The sequence below is a fragment of the Narcine bancroftii genome, chromosome 14 (genome assembly GCF_036971445.1).
Source record: "Narcine bancroftii isolate sNarBan1 chromosome 14, sNarBan1.hap1, whole genome shotgun sequence".
Taxonomy (NCBI): Eukaryota; Metazoa; Chordata; class Chondrichthyes; order Torpediniformes; family Narcinidae; genus Narcine; species Narcine bancroftii.
Window position 1 is genome coordinate 43270446 of NC_091482.1, and position 20802 is coordinate 43291247.

General features: G+C 44.8%; 1 protein-coding gene and 1 long non-coding RNA gene across 4 annotated transcripts in view; both read left to right on the top strand.

Annotated features, from left to right (window-relative positions):
- LOC138749470 (protein unc-13 homolog C-like) overlaps window positions 1–9510 on the top strand; it is an 877967-nt gene extending 868457 nt beyond the window's left edge. For all 3 annotated transcript variants that reach the window (XM_069910841.1, XM_069910842.1, XM_069910843.1), the window contains 3 exons: window positions 6492–6584; window positions 6699–6858; window positions 8253–9510. In XM_069910841.1, the coding sequence (XP_069766942.1) occupies window positions 6492–6584; window positions 6699–6858; window positions 8253–8538 (539 nt within the window). In that variant the 3' untranslated portion in view covers window positions 8539–9510. The remainder of the gene's footprint in view (window positions 1–6491; window positions 6585–6698; window positions 6859–8252) is intronic.
- A 35-nt stretch (window positions 9511–9545) lies between these two features.
- Window positions 9546–20802, top strand: part of LOC138749369 (uncharacterized) — a 40723-nt gene continuing 29466 nt past the window's right edge. The window contains exon 1 of the long non-coding RNA XR_011348579.1: window positions 9546–9635. This is a non-coding gene — a long non-coding RNA (uncharacterized lncRNA). The remainder of the gene's footprint in view (window positions 9636–20802) is intronic.

The following is a 20802-nucleotide window of genomic DNA, read 5'->3' on the forward strand; positions in this document are numbered from 1 at the left end:
CTTAACAATTTGGAAGAGGTCGCCGTGTAATGTATCTTGGTTTGCTGATGGCAATAAATTGAATGGAAAAACAAGTTGTTTAGATGAAGCAGAGCATCTGAGGAGAGATATAGACAGATATTAAGTGAATGGGCAAGGGTCTGGCAAATGGAGCACAGTGTGGGTAAAGGGAAGGTCATCCACTTTGGAAGGAAAAATAGTGGATCAGATTATTATTTAAATGGTGAATGTTTGCAGCATGCTGTTGCATGGAGGGACTTGGGAGCACCTGTGCATGAATTGTAAAAGGTTGGTTTGCAGGCGCAACAGGTGATGAAGAAGGCAAATGGGATGTTGGGCTTCACTGCTGGAAGGATTGAATTTAAGAGCAGGGAGATTATGCTGCGACTGTACAAGGTACTGGTGAGGCCACATCTGGAGAACTGCCTGTAGTTCTGGTCTCCTTTCTTGAGAAAGGGTGTACTGGCTTTGGAGGTGGTGTAAGGGAGATTCACCAGGTTGATTCCAGAGATGAAGGGGTTAGCCTGTGAGGAGAGATTGAATCACCTGAGACTGTACAGGTATACCTCATTTTACGAATACTCACTTTATGCAAATTTTCATTTTATGAAGAAACCTGTGTTTGCTATCCAAAAGAAATTTGAATGAGTTTTCTGCTTTATGAAAATATCCTTCAATACAAGTGAACGGGTCTTCGCTTTATGCCATTTCAACTTATGAAAGGTTTCATAAGAACGCTCTAGTTTCGTAAAGAGGGGAATACCTGTACTTTCTGGAATTCTGAAAAATGTTACATATAACATATGAAAGGGAGGAAGGGGAATGTTTCCACTGGTAGCTAAAACTTGAAAGAGGGGGCATAGCCTCAAGATTCAGGGAGTACATTTAGTATGGAGATGAGGAGAACAGTTTTCCCCAGAGAGCAGTGAATCTATGGAATTCTCTGCCCAAAGAAGCAGTAGAGGCTGCTTCATTAAATGTATTTAAGACAGAGTGAGATAGATTTTAACATTGTGGAGGAATTAAGGGCAAGTCGGTGGAGCTGAGACCATGGCCAGATCATGGTGGAGCAGGCTCGACCATCCTGATGGTCAGCTCCCACTTCCAGTGACCCATGAAACAATCCCACACAGTTAGGCAATCACTGGGAAGTGAGGTCTGGAGGATCTGAAAAGGAGGCAGATCTAAAGTGAGCTCCAGTGCTGATTCCTTGTGGAATGAGCAATAAGGCGAGGGAAAAAAACAGCTCCTGATGTGACCTCTACATTTAGAGACTGGATGCAGACGGGAAGATCATTCTGTTGGGCATCTTCGCTCTGTCCATTGTAATAACAGGGGCCAACCATTTTGGGCACCTTCACTCTGTCCATTGTAATAACAGGGGCCAACCATTTTAAATCCACACACCGTTCCCACACGGATGTCTATCTGTGTCCTCGTGGATTGCTAAACTGAGGCTCCCCACAAATTGGAGGAACATCATTGTATACTCTGTCTGGGTTCTCTCCAACCAGATGGTATTGACAACAACATCTCCAATTCCTGCTGATCCCTCCCCCCAGTCTTTCTCTTTCCCTGTCCCTCTGTTTCCTTTCCTGCAGCAGCCACATCCCCTCCCCAATCACTTCTCAGCTTTGTACTCTTCAACCCTCACACCCAAACCCACCAATAACCCCTTAGTCTGGCCTCCTCCCTCCTCCTAGCCCACCCTCCCCCATCCTTTCATTCAGGCACCACCTGTCTGCTTTTAGCTCAAGCCTCGGCCTAAAATGGTGGTGACCTTTTACTTCCTATAAGGGCTACATGTTGAGATTGTGTTTTTCCAAGCTCAGTCCTGTGCTGAATCCAGGACAGGTTGGAAAGTCTCGGGGTTGATGCAATGCCATGATTACCTACCTATGTCCTCAGTTACCCGTTGCTGGTGTCGCGGGCGGGGGAATGGAGTTGGGTTTGTGGCACCATCTGCTGGCAAAGTCAGACACAGAGGAATCCAGGATGAAAATCAGGGATTCTATGATTGGTTCCTGTTCATTCATTTTTCTCTCTCCCGAGTGTACCATGTGGGACACTTCGTGGACCCATGTCAAGTGGTTTTGCCTGAATCACATTTAAAAACAATTGGCCTCGATTATTTCAAGAGCAGTTTCCTTGTAACAATGTTCAGATTGGGCAGAATTCACGTGTGTTACCTTCACACAGACCAATCATTTGTCTGCTTCTAACTGTAACCAAACTAACTCAATAAATAAAAGCTTCTTCCAGAAAAACTGCAAATAAGTTGTTAATGGATATGACAGTTGTTTTATTCAAAAAGATCTTTTCATTGATCCACCGTCTTACAGAATGCTCTTCTGATTTTATTTTCAGCTATAATTGATTGATTCTGTAAGTTAGTTTTTATTCCGTGATTGACCTGAATTAACAAACTGTCTTCATGTATCAGGGTTCTGGGAAAAAGACAAGAGACTAATCAGTAGAAATATCTATCAAAAGGTCTGTTCAGGTTGTTCGTCTTTTCCACTGAACCTAATGATGGAGTAAAACACAAAACTCTGCAGACACTGAGATTCCAGCAAAAACACAGAAATGCTGAAGGAACTCAGGCAGTCTCACAGTGTCCATAGGAGGTAAGGACATCGTCCCGCGGTTTCGGGCTTGAAGAAGGGTTCACTGAGTTCCTCCAACATTTACTACAATCACAACATTGCAGACTTTCGTGTTTCATCACTGATTGCTCCACTGCAAAATCTCTTCGAGGGACGCTTCCCCTGAAGAAGTTCTCCTCCTCTCTTCGAAGGGAGTTCTGCAAGAGCCTCTCTCATGCTGCTGAGTGATCCTTCTATGGTTTCCAGCACCTCAAAAGAATGAAGGAACGGACCTTTCCTCAATCAGAAGAAAAGGCTTGACTGTCGTGAGCGATGTTGAATCGGTCGCCGCTGAGTGTGGCAGTCTCTCTCCTCCTGTGATTACATCTGGGTCTCAATTCATTTGCAAAACCACATCAAGTTTTATGAAGTGTCATTTTGCTTAATGGTTGTGTTTGAACCCTGACCTCTTGGGCTTTAATCAGAGAAGAATCAGAATTTACTGTCATAAAATTTGTTGTTTTGCAGCAACATTTACAGGTGAAAATATTGCAGCAAATCACATTGCAAAAAATGAATAAATTAGTGCAGAAAGAAGAGAAAGTGAGGTAGCGTCTGTGGTTCATTGTCCAGTCAGAAATCTGATGGCGTAGGGGAAGAAGCTGTTCATCTTCAGACTCTGTACCTCCTTCCCGATGGTAGTGGAGTGAAGGGGCATGGCCTGGGTTGTGAGGAACTGTGAGGACAGAGGCTGCTTTTTAAGACACCACCTCTTGTAGATGTCCTCGATGGAGTGGAGATTGATGCCTGTGATGTTGCTGGCTGAGTTAACAACCCTCTGGAGCCTTTTCCTGTCCTGGGCGTCAGTACCTCCGTGCCAGACAGAATGTTCTCCGTAGTAGAGGAATCCATAAAACTGATGAAAACTTATCTGTTGCATTGCACAAGATGGGAGTTAAGAATGGATAAACAAAGGGCAGTGGTCATAAACTCTCTGACCAATTCTCACATCCCTGGGCCTGCTCTGACTGCCTGAATATGTGAACACGTTGACATGTATTAAATCCTTCCTACCCCCGCAAATGCTGATCTGAAACAGGTAGGCCACGTCATAAAGCACTGAGCATAAGACTGCTTTTTTAACGCACGTATAAACCCTTTCCTCTTCTTCTTCTTTGGCTCTTAAGCTTACTGTGAGATGGTCAGTGGGTTAAGGCAGTGGACAGGTGTACTGGCAGGCACACCACAGATGGAGAGGAAGAGATACTGTGGTGAATACTAATTCTCCCGGGTTATCACACACTGACAACCTACCTCCATCGAGCTCATTGACAGATACAGAATTACCTGTGGTGTGAAGGTCAGAGCATCCTTTGAGGCTGTTTCCAGCCAGAACATGGCAAGTTGCCATGGACAACATTAGCCCGATTATTCATCCCAAATGATCCGGAGCCCACAGACTGGTCCTACTGGGATGAGTAATTATCCTGCCTTTCCCTACGGCACGAGTGGACTTTGTGCATGAAAATGTTACAGCATTCCCAAAGCATTCTCGGTTTACTTCCTGAACCAGACATTTGCCAAGTTTGAAGTTGTACATCAGGGGGTCCACAGTCTGAAAATATTAACGGAATATTCTGATCATACTGAGGTCATCCATGCCGTCTGAAGATGTAAAGGACGATTCACTTCCCAGTTGCGAAACTCACTGCAATGTCAGGTGACTGGTGGGGGCCGAGCTCAAAGGTGGAAGGGATGGAATCGACAGGGTGGCTGGGTTGAGCTTCAACCTTTATGATATGAAGCTAAAACTTCACTGGGTTATATCCTTTTAGCACTTCCGCAAAGTGTTCTGCGGCAAGGTAAGTGGGCAATATAATAGTACAGTCATGATCTTTTCGTGTATTCAGAATCAGTAGATTGCAGTTTTAGAAGAATGTTTTGGGAAATATTGGCTTGACACTTCATCTAAATAAACAGCAATAAATAACACAAAATATTGTCGGGGGCACCGGCATGTGGGAAGATTCTGCACTGGAAATCATTATTCTAGAAGGAAGGGCTGCATCAGCTGTAAGACCGAAGTTCTCTGGGCCTGTCGGGAATTCACAACACAAGTCTCAACTGTATGTGGTATAAGGTGCTGTCAGGTGCTCCTGCTACATCGTAAATGGATCCCTCAGACCTAGCCAGAGTATGTGCATGTGTGGGTTGAGCATGGCTTCACAATGCTGCAGTGTGCCTGTTTACAAGAAACACGTGACTTCAGCAGAAGGAAGAAAGAGAGACATCTCTGTATGTGATGAAGTATACACGACCTTTGCCCATGTGGTGAGTGCTCATCCATCACCCTTCCCAGCATGGTATCCAGAGCAACATACTGCCAATTACAATGCCTTGTTCCAATTTATGTTCCCAGGATTCATGAGCCAGTGAGCGAGGGTCTGGTCCACCATCTGAACAGGGGTGGAAGCAGCGGCCCTTTACTCTCTCTCCCCTCTCACCTTAAACTGGTGCACTGTAGTTCCTGAATCATCTCCCCTGGGGAAAAGATGGCACTCACATAATCCACGCCTATCCAGATTTTACTGCACCTCTGTAAGGTTACCCTGGGCTTCCTGAGCTCCGCGGAATAAAGACTCAGCCTATCCATCTGCTCCCTGTAACCCAAGATCTCAATTCTGGGAAATCTTTTCTCCTCCCCTTCTAATAGCTGAAGGGGCTCAACCCGAAATATTGTCTGACCATTGCTAGCCATGGATGTTGTCTGACCTGCTGAATTCTTCATCTGCTCAAGATTCCAGCATCTATAGCTTTTGGGTTTATCTCCAAAGTACAAAAGTTGGGACCTCATGATTCAGCCGAACAAGGCCTTGGTGAATCCACGCTTGGAGGGCTGTGCTCAGTTCTGGCCACCCAGCCATAGAAAGGGTAGCAACATTGGAAAGGTGCAGAGGAGATTCACCAGAATGGAGGGGTTGAGTTATAGGGAGAAGATAGATTGGCTGGGTCTTTATTCCCGAGAGCAAAGGAGTTGAAGGGTGATCTTGTAGACGTTTACAAAATTGTGAGGGGCATGGCTCACAGTCATTTTCTCAAGGTAGATGATTCTAATCGGGGGCAAAGGTTTAATGTGAGAGGGAAGAGATATAGGAGAGAATTTGAGAGGCCCTTTTCACTCAGAGGGTGATCTGTGTCTGGGATGAACTGCAGAATAAGCAGTAGAAGTGCATGTGGGCACCAGAAACATTCCAGACATTTGGGCAGATTTATGGATGGGAGAGGTGTGAAGGGTGAAAGGAAATGCAGGAAAATGGAACTAGCCCAGACTTCCAACAGTAGGCATGGTACTAGATGGGCTGAAAGGCCTGTTCCCTGCTGTCAGACTCCACGGCTCTGCTTCTCCTTCCTCCTTGTCTTGTCATGTTATTATTTCATCCTGAATTAAAGTCTCTAATATTTTCATGAGGTGAATCATAAATATAATCGTTCCAATGAGTTTCAATTCTCAGTGGACATTGGCTGTTCTCCAGCTGACCAGTACACACACAACCATTCACCGTCATGGCAAGCAGAGCTCCTATTGATCACTACCTGACCCAATTTGTCATATCACAGCTATGACGGCTCAGTTCAGATGTTGCATTCAAACCCACAATTGACATTAAAAGCAAACGAGTTGTTTGGGTGAAGTGTGAGCACGAAAGCAAACTGAGACTTGGTTGTGTTATCAACCGTTCTCAACATATGTGGATGGATTGAAGATTTTCAGTTTATCACAATATTGATATATAAATCCAATGAATTGATTCTTTCTAATTGGAGATTATATCTGAGCCTTAGAGATGCAGAATTTAGTTTTGATTTCCCTGTCTTTGTTAACTGTGTTTCTTTGCGCCTTTTCAGTTCATTTTGCAAACAGCTCAGTGGGAGAAGTATCGATTCATGTTGACCTCTTCACTCACCCTGGGACCGGAGAGCATAAGGTGACAATGAAAAGTAAGTGTCCCAACCAATTTCGCACCTCATGAAGGGGGCTCTCCTTTAACCATGTGAACCAAGCTGAGTACTGTAACAATTTGAAACACACAAGAGTTCTGATTCTCCCTGCAGTTGTTGCTGTTAACGAGCTGGTCTGGCACACGACGGCCATGTTCCGACCATTCGTGGAAGTTCACGTGATTGGGCCAAATCTGAGTGACAGGAAAAGAAAATTTTCTACAAAGACCAAAAACAACGTTTGGTCACCGAAATACAACGAGACTTTTCACCTGTAAGTGGCCTCGGGTAAATCTGTGTCCATATCTCTTCAAGTCCTATCGTTCTCAATGTTCATTAGAAATTAAACTGTTGGCTTCAATCACCATTCATTTGCAAAGGTATCTCGGTCTCGGTAATAAAGCAAAACATATTATTTGGAGAAAAATGCACAAAATGAAATCTACTCCTTGAAACTCCAAAAACTTTAGTTTTGAATGTGTTCAAACCCAGTCTTGGCCAAAGTCCAAAGCCTGGTAACCCTGAGATGACCTGAACACTGAGCTGTGATTTTTGGAACCTCACACTCATTCAGAAAGGTTCGGAACACAGAAATGAGATTGTTTCCCTCGAAGTCATCAACGTGACCAATGTGGAAAAGAGATCTGTTGTTTCAATGGTCCTGTGAATATGGTGAAGGTTAGTTAGTGAAGTGGAGTGGCTAGGGCGCACTGATGATCACTGGGAGAAGGTGGCTGGGCTCAGTCCAACAGATCAGGATACGGCTGGTGGTGTAGCCATGGGATTGCTTGCATTACCTGTGGTCTCAGTGGATGGTGAGCGTGTGTTTCTCTGCTGCGTCATGCTCTGACTCTGGATGGCTTGTCTTCGCCATGGTCACCCTTCGTGTGCTCCACGGTGTCCCAGAACACAGAGTGCAGGTCAGTGGTGACCAATCCTGGTGCCTCAGGGACTGTTCCTTCATGTTGGGGGTAGGCCAATGTCTGATGGAGTCATAGAGTAACACAGATGGAGACAGGCCCTTCAGACCAACTTGCTTTTCCTGACCAAAATGTCCCACCCACACTACTCCTGCATCCCTCTAAACCCATCCTATACATGTAACTATCCAAATATTTCTTTATCATTACAATAGTCCCTGCCTCAACCACCTCCACCACCAGCCCCTTCCACATACCCACTATCCTCTGCATAAGAACTTTCCCCCTCAGCTTCCCGTTAAATCTCTCCCCCTCACAAACATCTGCCCGCTGGTTACCGATTCACCTGCTCTGGACAAAAGACTCACTACATTCTCTTGATCTATTCCTCATGATTTTGTCCACCTCTACAAGATGACCCCTCATCCTCCTGCACTCCAAGGAATAAAGCCCCAGCCTGTTCAACCTCTCTCTGTAGCTCAGGCCCCTGAGTCCTGGTAACAACCTTGTAAATCTTCCCTGCACCTCTCAAAAGTATTCTACTTGACATCATCTTTCTTGCAGCATGAAGACTAAAACGGAAGACAGTTCTTCAAATGGGAATACACTGCACCATCCTTGGCACTAGTGAATTGGGGTGGGTGGGCTGAATTATTCCCAGTAACTACTGGCATGTCTGTGAGTACTGAGATCAGCTCAGAATGGTTGGAGTGGACAGTGAGAGCAAACCATTTACTTCTGCTTGCAGCGTTCTGAGCAATGAGAACAGCCTGGAGTTCTACGAGCTTCACGTGACCGTGAAAGACTACTGCTTTGCCAGAGAAGATCGGATTATCGGAATGACCGTCATCCAGTTGAAGGACATCATGGAGAGAGGGAGCTGTGCCTCATGGTACACACTCATCAAGAATATTCACATGGATGACACCGGCCTGACAATTCTCAGAATACTCTCACAAAGAACCAATGACGAACTGGCCAAAGAATTTGTGCGCCTCAAGTCAGACAGCAGGTCAACCGAAGAAACCGTGTGAGAAGCAAAAGAGGGAGAGAGATTGTAGGGAGGCAGAAGTTATCGTTAGTGCATGTCTGTTTTAAATGTGTGGGTATGTTTATCAGAATATGTGGAGAAAATTATAAAAGTTCAGCCCACTGTTGCATTGTTGAGATGGGAAGGAGCCAAGCTCTCGCTTCATTGCTCGGATAAAGTGCCAAATCAAAATTACCCGAGGGGATTTGCTCCAGGTGTTTGGAGGTTTTGTCTTTCAATTTGCTGAATGATTAAATTCTAGCCCTGACTTGCTATTCTGTGGTTTTTAGCGTTAAGCATTGGTTCTTCATTTGTGACGGGCATTGAATCTGTACTTCTGCGATGTTGGGCTGTCTATCCAGAGCATGTTAATGTATCAGCTCAGTTGCATCCCAAACTTCCCAGTATACTTTACAAATTGCAAATGGCATTTCTCTTCCTGCACTACGAAATTTATATCAAGGTAACTCTTTATGACATCCACCTTGAATATAATTCTTACTTTCTAATTTACCAAATTGCGCACCACCAGCCCTTACTAAAAATGGAAGTCAATTCATGTTGGCCTAGTTTATTGATTTTCCTGACACATCACTGTGAAGATTATATTTAACTGACAATGTAACCAATTTTCTTAAAGACAAACGCTCGTTAGCAAGCAGTCATTGTTAATTTCCAAAAGATTCTGAACTTTTTATGCCTTGCTCAGACACACGTTTACAGCACAACTGGCTGTTTTGGTGGATTTGAAAAGAAGTGACAATGTTTCTGATAAATAGTGAAGCTTTGACTATTTCAATGATGCAGTTGTAAATGTTGCTTTATAAAATGGTGAAATATGTTCCTGCTGTAACCCCTATTGTTTCAACATTTTCAATGACTGGTAATTATGCAACATTCTATGTATTGCACTAACGTTGAAATGAGTGTCATGTAAATATATTTGGTGAACACTTGTACAATAAAGTATTGGAAAATTCCCGTTTGGCCTCACGGCACTTGCCATGTTACAATTGTACCAACATTTGGTGGCAACTCACCTGGAATACTGCTGACTGTTCTATCCCCTTGTCTAAACAAGTCATCCAAGTGATTCACCAGGTGAGAGATTCTCCTATTAAAAGATACTAAATAGTGTGGGTATGTTCTCCTTTAAGATTTTAAGTGGTTTAACAGGGTGAATCTCAAACAATGGGTAATAACATTAAGGCTGAGGGACCAGTCATTTCTAAGAACAGGAGCAGGAGTTGGCCATCCGGCCCGTCAAGCCTGTTCCACCATTCAGTGAGATCAGGGCTGAATGACGGGCTCATCTCCACCTTCCTGCCTTTTCCCCATATCCCTTAATTCATTTACTATTTTCAAACTCTGCCTTAAAACATTGAAGGAAGCAGTTTCTACTGCTTCCTCGCATAGAGAAGTCCAAAGATTCACCACTCTCTGGGGAAAGCAAGTCCTCCTCATTTCTATCCAAAATCTATTCTCCCCCAGTTCTCGCCTCACCTGCCAGTAGAAACCATTTTCCGCCTTGACTTCATCAATCTCCTTCATCATATAAGATCCCGTCTCATTCTTCTAAATTCCAGCAAGAACAGTCCCAGATGACTCAGTCTCTCCTTGTAGGCTCTGGAATTGACCTGCTGAACCTCCTCTGCACCCCTTCCAAAGCCAGTTTATACTTTCTCAAAGAGACCAGAACTGCATGAAATGCTTGAGATGCTGTCTAACCAATACCTTGTACAGTTGTAGCAGAACCTCCCTGCTCTGAAATTCAATCCCCCAGCAGGGAAAGCCAACATCCCATTTCCCTTCTTGATGGCCTGTTGCACCTGCAAACCAACATTTTAGATTCATGCGCATGCACTCCCAAGTTCCTCTGCACAGCAGCACGATGTAGTCGCTTAACCGTTTCAATAATAACTCGATCTACTTTGTTTTTCTGGTGACCTCAAGTTTATCAACATTGTCCTCCACCTTCCTGACCTTTGCCAACTCAGTTAACCTGTCTACATCTCTCTCGAGACTCTCTGCATCACCTGCACAAATTGTTTTCCACTCAATTTAGTGTCCTCAACAAACACCGCACAGGTCCAAATGTTGTTTTAAACAATGAAATAGAACCTGGCTAAACCACCTCCTCTGTACACTCACCAGGCTGATCCAGAAAGATAAATGGGACCTAAAATGAACTAGCCAATTAGATACAAAGCAGGCTTGGTGCAAGGAATGAGAGGGTGGGAGTGTGTCTTGGGTAAACTTATACCTCTCATTTTGTTCATTTTAGATTGGTCACAGTGTTTGAGCTATCGAAAGAAAATAGACACACACACCGAGAGCAGTTCAGTTTATACAAATGTTTATTACTAATTCAAAAGCTGATTTCACACTACAATATGCAAGCCCTTTGCAACTATACTTATCATCGCTTGGACTGGTCCCAACTGCCAAAGCGAGGCAACGACTGCACACTTGTAGTAGGTTGTCAGGGCGCTGGTAGCAGCTTCTCCACCTCCCCCGACCGGGACGTTGCTTGGACTCTGGCTGTTCTTCCTTCTTGACAAGGGGTGTTCCCACCCCTCGGAGAGTCTAAACTTCAGCAGCAGGACCACAGGCTTATATACCCCAAAAACAATTAATCATGCGCCTACTCCTTCTAATATTTGTCAGTCAAAATCAAAATTGAACATTATATTCTACAATTTAGAAGATTAATTATTATGGAACCAGGATGTTATGATTTCCTGGTTTATCTCGTAGATAAACTTCTCGAGCAAGACAGGTTGTGACCAATTCGTCAATTTCAGAGTGTTGCATTTGACAACTGCTTTCCCTGGGCCTCACAGTGGAATTCCATTTCAAAGTGTATCTTCAGATAAGTCCCCATGGCTGAGTTTAATTACATCTGCTAGTTCTGAAAGTAAGGTGACCTGCGTGTGGACCCAGTGTCATCAGTTCCACATAAGCAAAAAGCATCTGGGTACATGGTTTTAATCCTCCATTACATTCCACCCCTTGGTCACAATCTGTCATTTGCGAGGCCTAACCAGTATTTGAGTACAGAGGGAGCGAAAAAAGAGAAATCAAAACAACAATTACAAAGATAAGCAATGACGCGAGCAACCAACGGAGGATAGTGTGGCCCACTCCCCCAAATGTAGCTGTTAGCCATGAGAAAGGATTCCAACCAAGGCTCAAATTATCCTTGTTGGCCACAATACCCAGATACTGGAGCTCATGAACAGATTTTGAAACATGCTGAACAATAACATATTTATATAAGCTGCACTTGAGGCTGGTGACCGAGGACTTCCTTGGTGTAATGCATTGGACCATGTTTCCCACGGGGAACTCCCTTGGAACGTCCTCGACATTACAAATCCAATTGCTGGCATCAAAGCAGCTGTTAAGCCAGATCACCAGGAGTGTAAAATGGAGAACGTGGAACAAAGAAGCCTGACACATGTCACTCACGATACCATAAGCGTTCAGTGTTTAAACAGACTAAATCATCCTGTCCCTCAATAGTTACCCACCGAGTGTTACCCTGGGCAGGTGTCACTATTTCCCCTTTTACAGGAGGGCCACTGCCTGGTGGTGCCACCCATACCTTTTGTCCAACATTCTCTAGTTCGGGGATGGGGGGCAATGACTGTTTTTCCTCTGGAATAGGCTGTAATTCAGGAGTGTGAAGAAGTCGGTGGAAAGGTGTACCTCCTTTTAAAGGGCGATGATTCAAATTGTAGACTGCCTGCTGCAGCACATGGCACCATCCCTTCTGGGTCCCCAGTGATGTTAACAAACGAATTTGTTCCTTCAGTAAGCCGTTCATTTGTTCAACTAACCCGGCAGCCTGTGGGTAATAAGGAATATGGTGGACCCATAAAATACCGTTGTCATTTGCCCAATCACAGATTGCTTTCCCGGAGAAGTGCGAGCCATTATCAGAGTGAATCTCCTCTGGAACATCATAACGATAAATCAAATGGCTTAGTCCTTGGATAGTGCTAGCTTGGTCAGCCGTCTTGGTGGGAAAAGTAAAAACCAGGCCCGAAAAGGTGTCAACCATTACTAGGACGTAATGTTTACCCATACAGTCTAGCATGGGGCCTATGTAATCAATTTGCCAGACCGCAGCTGAGTGAGCACCCCATTTTATTCGGCCATGCGGACCAGGTGGAACGGTATGGAACTTCACAAGCTGACATTCTGGGCATGTACGTACAACCATGCGGACATCATCCTGATGGATGGATAAAGCATGTGTACGGGCCCACATAGCTGATCCCTTCTCCCCCAAATGACCACTCTATTCATGTGCCCATCGACCCAGGGGGACGGTATCAGCACAGCTGATAGTGGCAAGCTGATCTGCTACTGCATTATGTTGAGCCATGTTAGTCGTCATATTGGTATGGGCATCAACGTGATAAACGGTTATCTCACGATGGTGGGAAGCATCCCACAACAGCTGCCACAACTCTTTGCCCCATACTGGGCGGTCATGTATCATCCAGTTGTTCTTTTGCAAATCAGGCATCCATACCACAAGTCCATTAGCCACAGCCCAGGAATCAGTAAACAGGCGAAGAGGGTGATCATGGGGATCTAGTGGTAAAGTGACTGCCTTCAACTCAGCATACTGACTGGAGCCACCATCCCCCTCCTCCGATAAGTGAGTTCCTGACCTGGGATGGTAAGCCACCTGTTCGTGTACGCGGCCCACCCCTTCAGGCCCTCTGGTCGCACGACTCTGAATATATCATTTCCATTTAACAATAGAAGACTGCTGAGCCCGCCCGATCTTTAGATTAGCGTCATTAGCCAGGACCCAGTTCATTATAGGAAGTGCAGGTCGCAATTGAACATCTGCATCACCTGTCATTCTTTCAGTCTCTAGCAGGGCCCAGTAACAGGCTAGTAACTGTTGTTCAAAAACAGAATAACGAGCGGCAGCCTCGGGCATGGTACGTGACCAGAATCCCAGCGGGACTCGGCGACCCTCTTGTTTCTGCCAGAGGCTCCAGGAGGCCACATCATCAATATAATGGTGAATTGAGAGGGAAGGCGATACTGGAAGGTGGGTGAAGGTATACTGGCGCCCCTTCCAGGTAAAGACGAACTGATCCTGTGAGTCCTCAGCTATAAGAATACTGAAGAAGGCGTTAGCGAGATCAATGACAGCATACCATGTTCCTGAGTTCCCAGTAGCAATGTTTTCAATAAGGGTGACAATGTCCAGAACTGCTGAAGCAAGTGGTGGGGCATGTTTGTTCAAAAAACGATAATCAACTGTCATTCTCCAGGAGCCGTCCGGCTTCTGGACCGGCCAAACAGGGCTATTAAAGGGCGACGTTGCAGGCCTCACTACCCCTTCTTCTTGCAGAGCATCGATGGTGGCAGTAATCTCTTCCTGCCCCCCAGGGAGACGATATTGTGGAATGCACACTGGTTTCATGGGGGCTGGCACCATCACAGGATCCCACTTAGCCTGACCCACTACTAGTTTTTTTGTAATAGTTCGAATTCCAAATTCAAATCCCCCTTGGCTAGTATTAAGGGCCATAGCGGCCAACATATTAATACCCAGGATACACTCGTCAGTAGCAGCCACCAGGGCATGTAACCAGACAGGGGAAGGGCTATCACCCACCATGGCACAGACTTTTATTTCCTTTGCCAGGGTGACCACTCCTCCCAACCCCTCTATTCGAAAGGCCGGTCCAGTCCAGAGGTCGGGGTTACCAGGAATCACCGAGTGCTCTGCACCGGTGTCGACCAAAGCCAAGTATTGGCGATCATTACCCCCACCCCAGTGGATTGTTAACGGTATGTAGGGCCGCGGATCCCCGTGTGTGCGCCGTGTCTCGATGGAGTAGACACGGGAATCCTGCCCACACCTTCAGGCTTCAGAAGGGTTCGGGGGCTTCCAGGACCACATGCTATTGTTATCTTTAAGAGCCTGTTTAACCCATTGTTTTACCTCATCATGAGTAACTGGAGCAGGAGAAGCCGGATCGATAGAAGCAGCAGTGGGAACAGAAGGCACAGCTGGGCCAGGAGGACTCAGCAGCTGGGGATGATGTTCCCCTGCCTTCCTCTCATAAAGGGCATAAAGGACCGCAGTAGGTTTCCCATCAATATCACTTTTAGGTACACCTAACTTTAACAAGGTTAGAAAAAGGTCCTTCCTTGTCGGTCCTCTCTTTTCATCCTGCTTATCTGATTTAACCTGGGCTGTACATGAGTGGATTTTAACCTCCCAGTTCTAATTCTCTAGGCCCAGATAAGGCGTGCACCGCCTCAGACACAGAGTGCCCAATTAGTGGACTAGTTATGGACAGAACCAATCCCTGTGTGGTGGGTTGGGCGGAACGAACCAATCTGGTATGCATTCCGGCAGTGAATATCTCTTCATCAGGGCTCCCCCCATGTACCCACAGCCTCAAACGCCCTCCATACAAGGCAGAGGCCAGGGCCTGTTGACGAATTAATGCTATACCCTCCTCTGGGGTTCTCCAATTGTTTTGCAAATGTAAATCCCAATCTATTGGTGATGGGTATACTCGTAGCAGGGCATCCCCTAGAGTAGTAAGTAAGTAATCCATCTCTCTCCCTCTACCCCGCAGCTCAGCAGTGACCCGGATATCAGTAGTCAATGTTCCTAATCCCAACAATTCCTCAGGGGTTAAAAATACATTACCCCCTCCTTGTTCCCAGACATGCAGGAGCCAGGCCGCCAGAGTTTCTCCTGCCTTTTGCCTAAATCGATCTCCAATGGCAGCCAGCTCTTTTACAGAGAAATCACGTATCTTTGACTCCTTCCGACCCCTGTTCCCACTTTGGCTCACAGGGTCCTCCACCCAGTCTAGGGGAGGAGGTCGAGGCCATCCAACAGAGGGAGTAGGCCATAGAGCATAAGCAGGGGTTTGGGTATTTTCCCCTGGGTCCACATGGGAAACCGGGGTATCTATCCCTTCCATCTCTACCCTTACATCATCCCCCCTTCTGTCTGTTTGGGAAATCTGCTGCCTTATAGGGCAGGCGTGAACAGCAGATGGAGAGGATAGTATGTTAGACACATGCTGAGGAGTATCTGCATTATTACCATTGTCATTCCAGATATTCCCATCCCAATCCTCAATTACATCAGGATCGTCACCATTCCTTATCATGGCATGAATACAATATGGATCGGGTTCTACTCCATGCCTTTCCTTATCTGCACAGAGCTGCTGCCGGAGTTGAATATTACGGCAAATCATTTGGACATGCTTATCTTCCCATACTTTGGCTCTGTCCTGACTGGTGCGAACAATCTCGCTCATCATGGAACAGCATTGTCGCAGGACTTCTAGCTCCTCCTCTAATTGCTTTCTTTTGCACTGAGATTCTACTTCTCTTTGAATTAATTCTGCTTCACGCTGAACAGAGTGGCGTAATGCTGTGGCCAGCAACCAAAAACCATTCGTCAGCATTCCCTTTTTATCAGGAAATTTACTTTCTCGAAGGAGAGTGGCAACCCGCTCTCCCAGAGATGCACTTGATGGGTCTAACTTCTCATCCCAACTAATGGGTGGTCCCAACAAAGACAGGGTATTGGCCAACATGCCAAACCCATCGTCTTTGGAAGTCCATCCAGGACTCACCTCTTTCTTTCGGCGAAACATCTTGAGACCAACCCTGCTCGCAGCGCCAATTGTCTTGGGTAAACTTATACCTCTCATTTTGTTCATTTTAGATTGGTCACAGTGTTTGAGCTACCGAAAGAAAATAGACACACACACTGAGAGCAGTTCAGTTTATACAAATGTTTATTATTAATTCAAAAGCTGATTTCACACTACAATATGCAAGCCCTTCCCAACTATACTTATCAATGCTTGGACTGGTCCCAACTGCCAAAGTGAGGCAACGACTGCACACTTGTAGTAGGTTGTCAGGGCGCTGGTAGCAGCTTCTCCACCTCCCCCGACCGGGACGTTGCTCGGACTCTGGCTGTTCTTCCTTCTTGACAAGGGGTGTTCCCACCCCTCGGAGAGTCTAAACTTCAGCAGCAGGACCACAGGCTTATATACCCCAAAAACAAGTAATCATGCGCCTACTCCTTCTAATATTTGTCAGTCAAAATCAAAATTGAACATTATATTCTACAATTTAGAAGATTAATTATTATGGAACCAGGATGTTATGATTTCCTGGTTTATCTCGTAGATACAAAGACTTATTAAAACTTCTCGTGCAAGACAGGTTGTGACCAATTCGTCAATTTCAGAGTGTTGCATTTGACAACTGCTTTCCCTGGGCCTCACAGTGGAATTCCATTTCAAAGTGTATCTTCAGATAAGTCCCCATGGCTGAGTTTAATTACATCTGCTAGTTCTGAAAGTAAGGTGACCTGCGTGTGGACCCAGTGTCGTCAGTTCCACATAAGCAAAAAGCATCTGGGTACATGGTTTTAATCCTCCATTACAGAGTGGAAAGATGCTACTCAGATTGGATGGTTGTGACTTCAGGGATTGGTGCTGGGTCCACAGTTCTATGTTATCTATGTTAATGAATTGGACGACTGGTTAGCGTGGTTATTAGGTATGTGGATGACATCAAAGCTGGTGGCATATTAGACACTGAAGAAGGTTATCTAAGTTTACAACAGGATCTAGATCATTTGGGAAAGTGGTCCAAAGAATGGCAGGTGGAACTGAAGTTAGACAAGAACGGCATATAATATTTTAGTCAAGGACATGAAGAATCCTGGAGAGTGTTGGGAGTACAGCAATATAGATCCCTGATAGGTTGAGTAGCATCTGTGGACACAAAGTGGTAAGTCAAAGGGGTGGAGATAGATTTGTCACAGGGAAGCTTGAAGGTTTCTATGGGAACTACTGCTCCAACTTCCAAACACCACTAGAACGAAGCAAAGGGCCCGTTTCTGTGCTGTAATGTTCTATGGTTCAAATATCTCCACCTCTCACTTACTCACCAGTCTGTTCAGCAGGTGAATGAGATTCAATGTCACATGATCTTCACTCAGCACCTTCCTTGATAGCTTCAAGCATTAGACCAAGGGAGTAGCCACTGACATCTTGGATCCAGGAGCTGTTCAAGTTGTCCACCCTATGGCCCTCACTGTCTCTCCCCAACATGTCCCATTCACCCTGTGTGTGATTATCAAACCATCATTGTTTCAGGCCCCGCTTTCCAGACTCGGTGAATGAAACACTCCTCCCAGCCTGGACTATGTAGCTTTCCATCACCTGGATATCGAGCACTCAGCCTTTGGAAAGTTTTTTCCCAAACATTCTCTGCCATAGCGAGTCCACCCCAATGCATTTCCCCAAGTGCCTGAACTCTCAGATTACTGGAACTATTCTGGCAAATCTTACACCTCCCCTCCCCCTGCCCCAGGGCCAGAAGTTTGCACTAAATGTTCTTCCAATGCATCTATATACAGGTCGAGTTCCCCTTATTTGAAATGCTCCAAAATCCAACACTTTTTCAGCACCGACATGACCCACAAGTGGAAAATTCCACACCTTTTTTAAATGTTTCATTTTTGATTTTCATAAACATAAAAAATTCAAACAACCAACACAATCCCTTTCAACATTCATATAACATGAGTCAGTATTTATCCCCCCTCCCCACCCACTCATATAAATATTGTGGGGTCAATGACCCCTATGGAAACCTCAGGAAAACCACCAGGGTTACTAAATAACAACGATAAGGAATAAAAAGAAAAAAATTGAAAACAAAACATGAAAAGCCCATCGTCCGCCTCATGTCCCACTTCCTCAATCCCTCATTTCACTGCTGGAACAGATTATTACAGAACCCGTAATTCGAGGAGGGGGGGGCTAGTCAGATCCGTGTGCCCATGTCTTTCAGGGTTTCCACTCTAATGAACATGTCACATTTCCTCCTTAGATTGTACGTGATTTTCTCCAGGTGAACTTAACTCTGCATTTCCATATGTCCATCGTGTGATATTTAATTTGGAGTTGGACTTCCTCGTGATCACTGTACACTGACTGGCTACCAATAGGGTAACCTTCACGAACTGAATTTGGTATCTGGACAGTTTAAAACTCACATCCATAATGTTTTCCAAAAGGTACAACTCCGGATCCTGTGTAAAATCCACCTGTAATTTTTTTCAGGACCTCCCAGAAGGATCTCACCCTTGTACACAGCCAGGTGGAGTGGATAAAGGTTCCAACCTCCACACCACACCTAAACCACTTTTCCGAGATTTCTGGCTTAGATTTAGGTCATTTTTGTGGTGTGAGGTACAGTTGGTGCATGAAATTGTATTGCATTAATGACCCCAGTCACACTATCCACGGGCCTTGCCACCCTGACTCCCATCTCCCCCTCGACCTGTGTCAGTCTGGTTTCGGGCCCTCTCTTTGGAATATGGAATACATCTTGGAGATAGATTTACACACATTGCCCTGTTGATTTAGATTCTCCACATTACTACATCTTGGTAGGGTCGTCGATGGTCCCAAGATCTTATTTGCAGATAGCAGAAGAATGTTCTATTAGACAAATCGTATTTGTCCTTCAACTGCTCAAATAACATGAGCTGCCTTCACTTGTAACAATCCTTGCTACACCTGATCCCCTTTCTGGCACCAGGTGTCCAGGATTGGAAAATTCCACACCTGACTTCACTTGCCCATGTGGGGTTTTGACACTTTGTTGGCACCAGTTTGTGACCGTCAGACCCACGTGCGTTACTCACTGTAATGACTCTGGAGGAAACATTTTTAAAAATCCATTCAGCAGAATTTCTAGTATTTGTAAGCAGAGATCGTTTTTTTTGTTACGTTCAAAACATTATTTTCATGTGAAATCTGAAATTCATCTCCACCTAAAATGCCACGTTTGAGTGTAACGTGACCAGCAACATTATCATGTTAAAAGAATAAAATACACTGTAACCTTTTGATAAGACACAACATCATGGTGGAGACTGAAAGTCGGCCATTGTTCACTGTTGTTGTTTAATAGCTGATACAGATATTCTGCTGCTGTTACTGCACTGCTTAGTTACTGTAAACACATTATTTCAAAATCAAAAAAAATCCCAAATCTGAAATGCTCTAGTCCCAAGCATTTCAGATAAGGGCCATTCAACCAAAGATCCCAATAGCTGTTTTGAAATCTTAGAGATTCCAGAAGATGTATTATTAACAGCATCAGGGGACAATTGAGATGATGTAAGAGTTATTGTCACATCCACAAGTCCAACATTTCGATGCATTAACTTGCTGCACGTAGACAAGACACACCAACAACAAGAGTCTACATGAATTACCACAATATGCTACATGACAGAAAAGGACAATCCAGTAAAACCCCTGGTATCCAACACTGACAGGGATTGGTAGATGCCAGATAAGTATACTTTCTGGTTGGTTGAGACTTACAATGTCTAACTAATACATTGGAATTCAGAATAAACAGTTTAAAAGACAAAAATACTACACTGTACTTACATGGAACAAACTTCACCTACATAAATATATAAACCTTAAAGCTATTCACTTTATTTTCAGTCACATTCTTTGAAAACATTTAACCGTCGCTGCATCTGCAGGTTCCTCCCCCTCCACGGAGATGCCAGAAAACCAAACAATAACATTATAGATAATTACACCCCCCACCCTCCAGTTTACAGATAAAGCCTCTGACCAGAGCAACTCTTAATAAGCAGGGATAAGGAGACACTTGAAGAGAGTCACCCCAGCGGTGAGCCACATCAACCAGCTCTTCATCTTGGGCGACTCCATTGCTGTTTCACACAACTTTATTCAAACACCTGCTACAATCAAAGCCCGAACAAGGCATCTGCTGGCTGAATATTTGCTCTCATCTTCACCAAAGGTTTATGTGTTGCTTCAGAGAACATTCCTGTTGTTAGGTGATCAAAACTGTGTGCAGTATCTCACTGCTTGCTTTCCTCACTTTCCACAACTTTGTGCCCTTTTCCTGAGTGAAAACTGTTGCAAAAATCCCATTTAAGATCTTCCCCATTTCTTTTGGTTCCATATGAAGCCAACCTCTCTGATTTTCAAGGGGGAAATTTTGTCCCTCACTATCCTTTTGCTCTTAATATACCCTGAAGATTTTCCTTCACATTGTCTACCAAAGCAACCTCATGTCTTCTTCCTGATTTCTTTCTTGAGATTTTTCTGGCATATTTTATACTCCTCAAGTAGCTCACTTACTCCATGTTGCTATACCTGTTATACACCTTCCG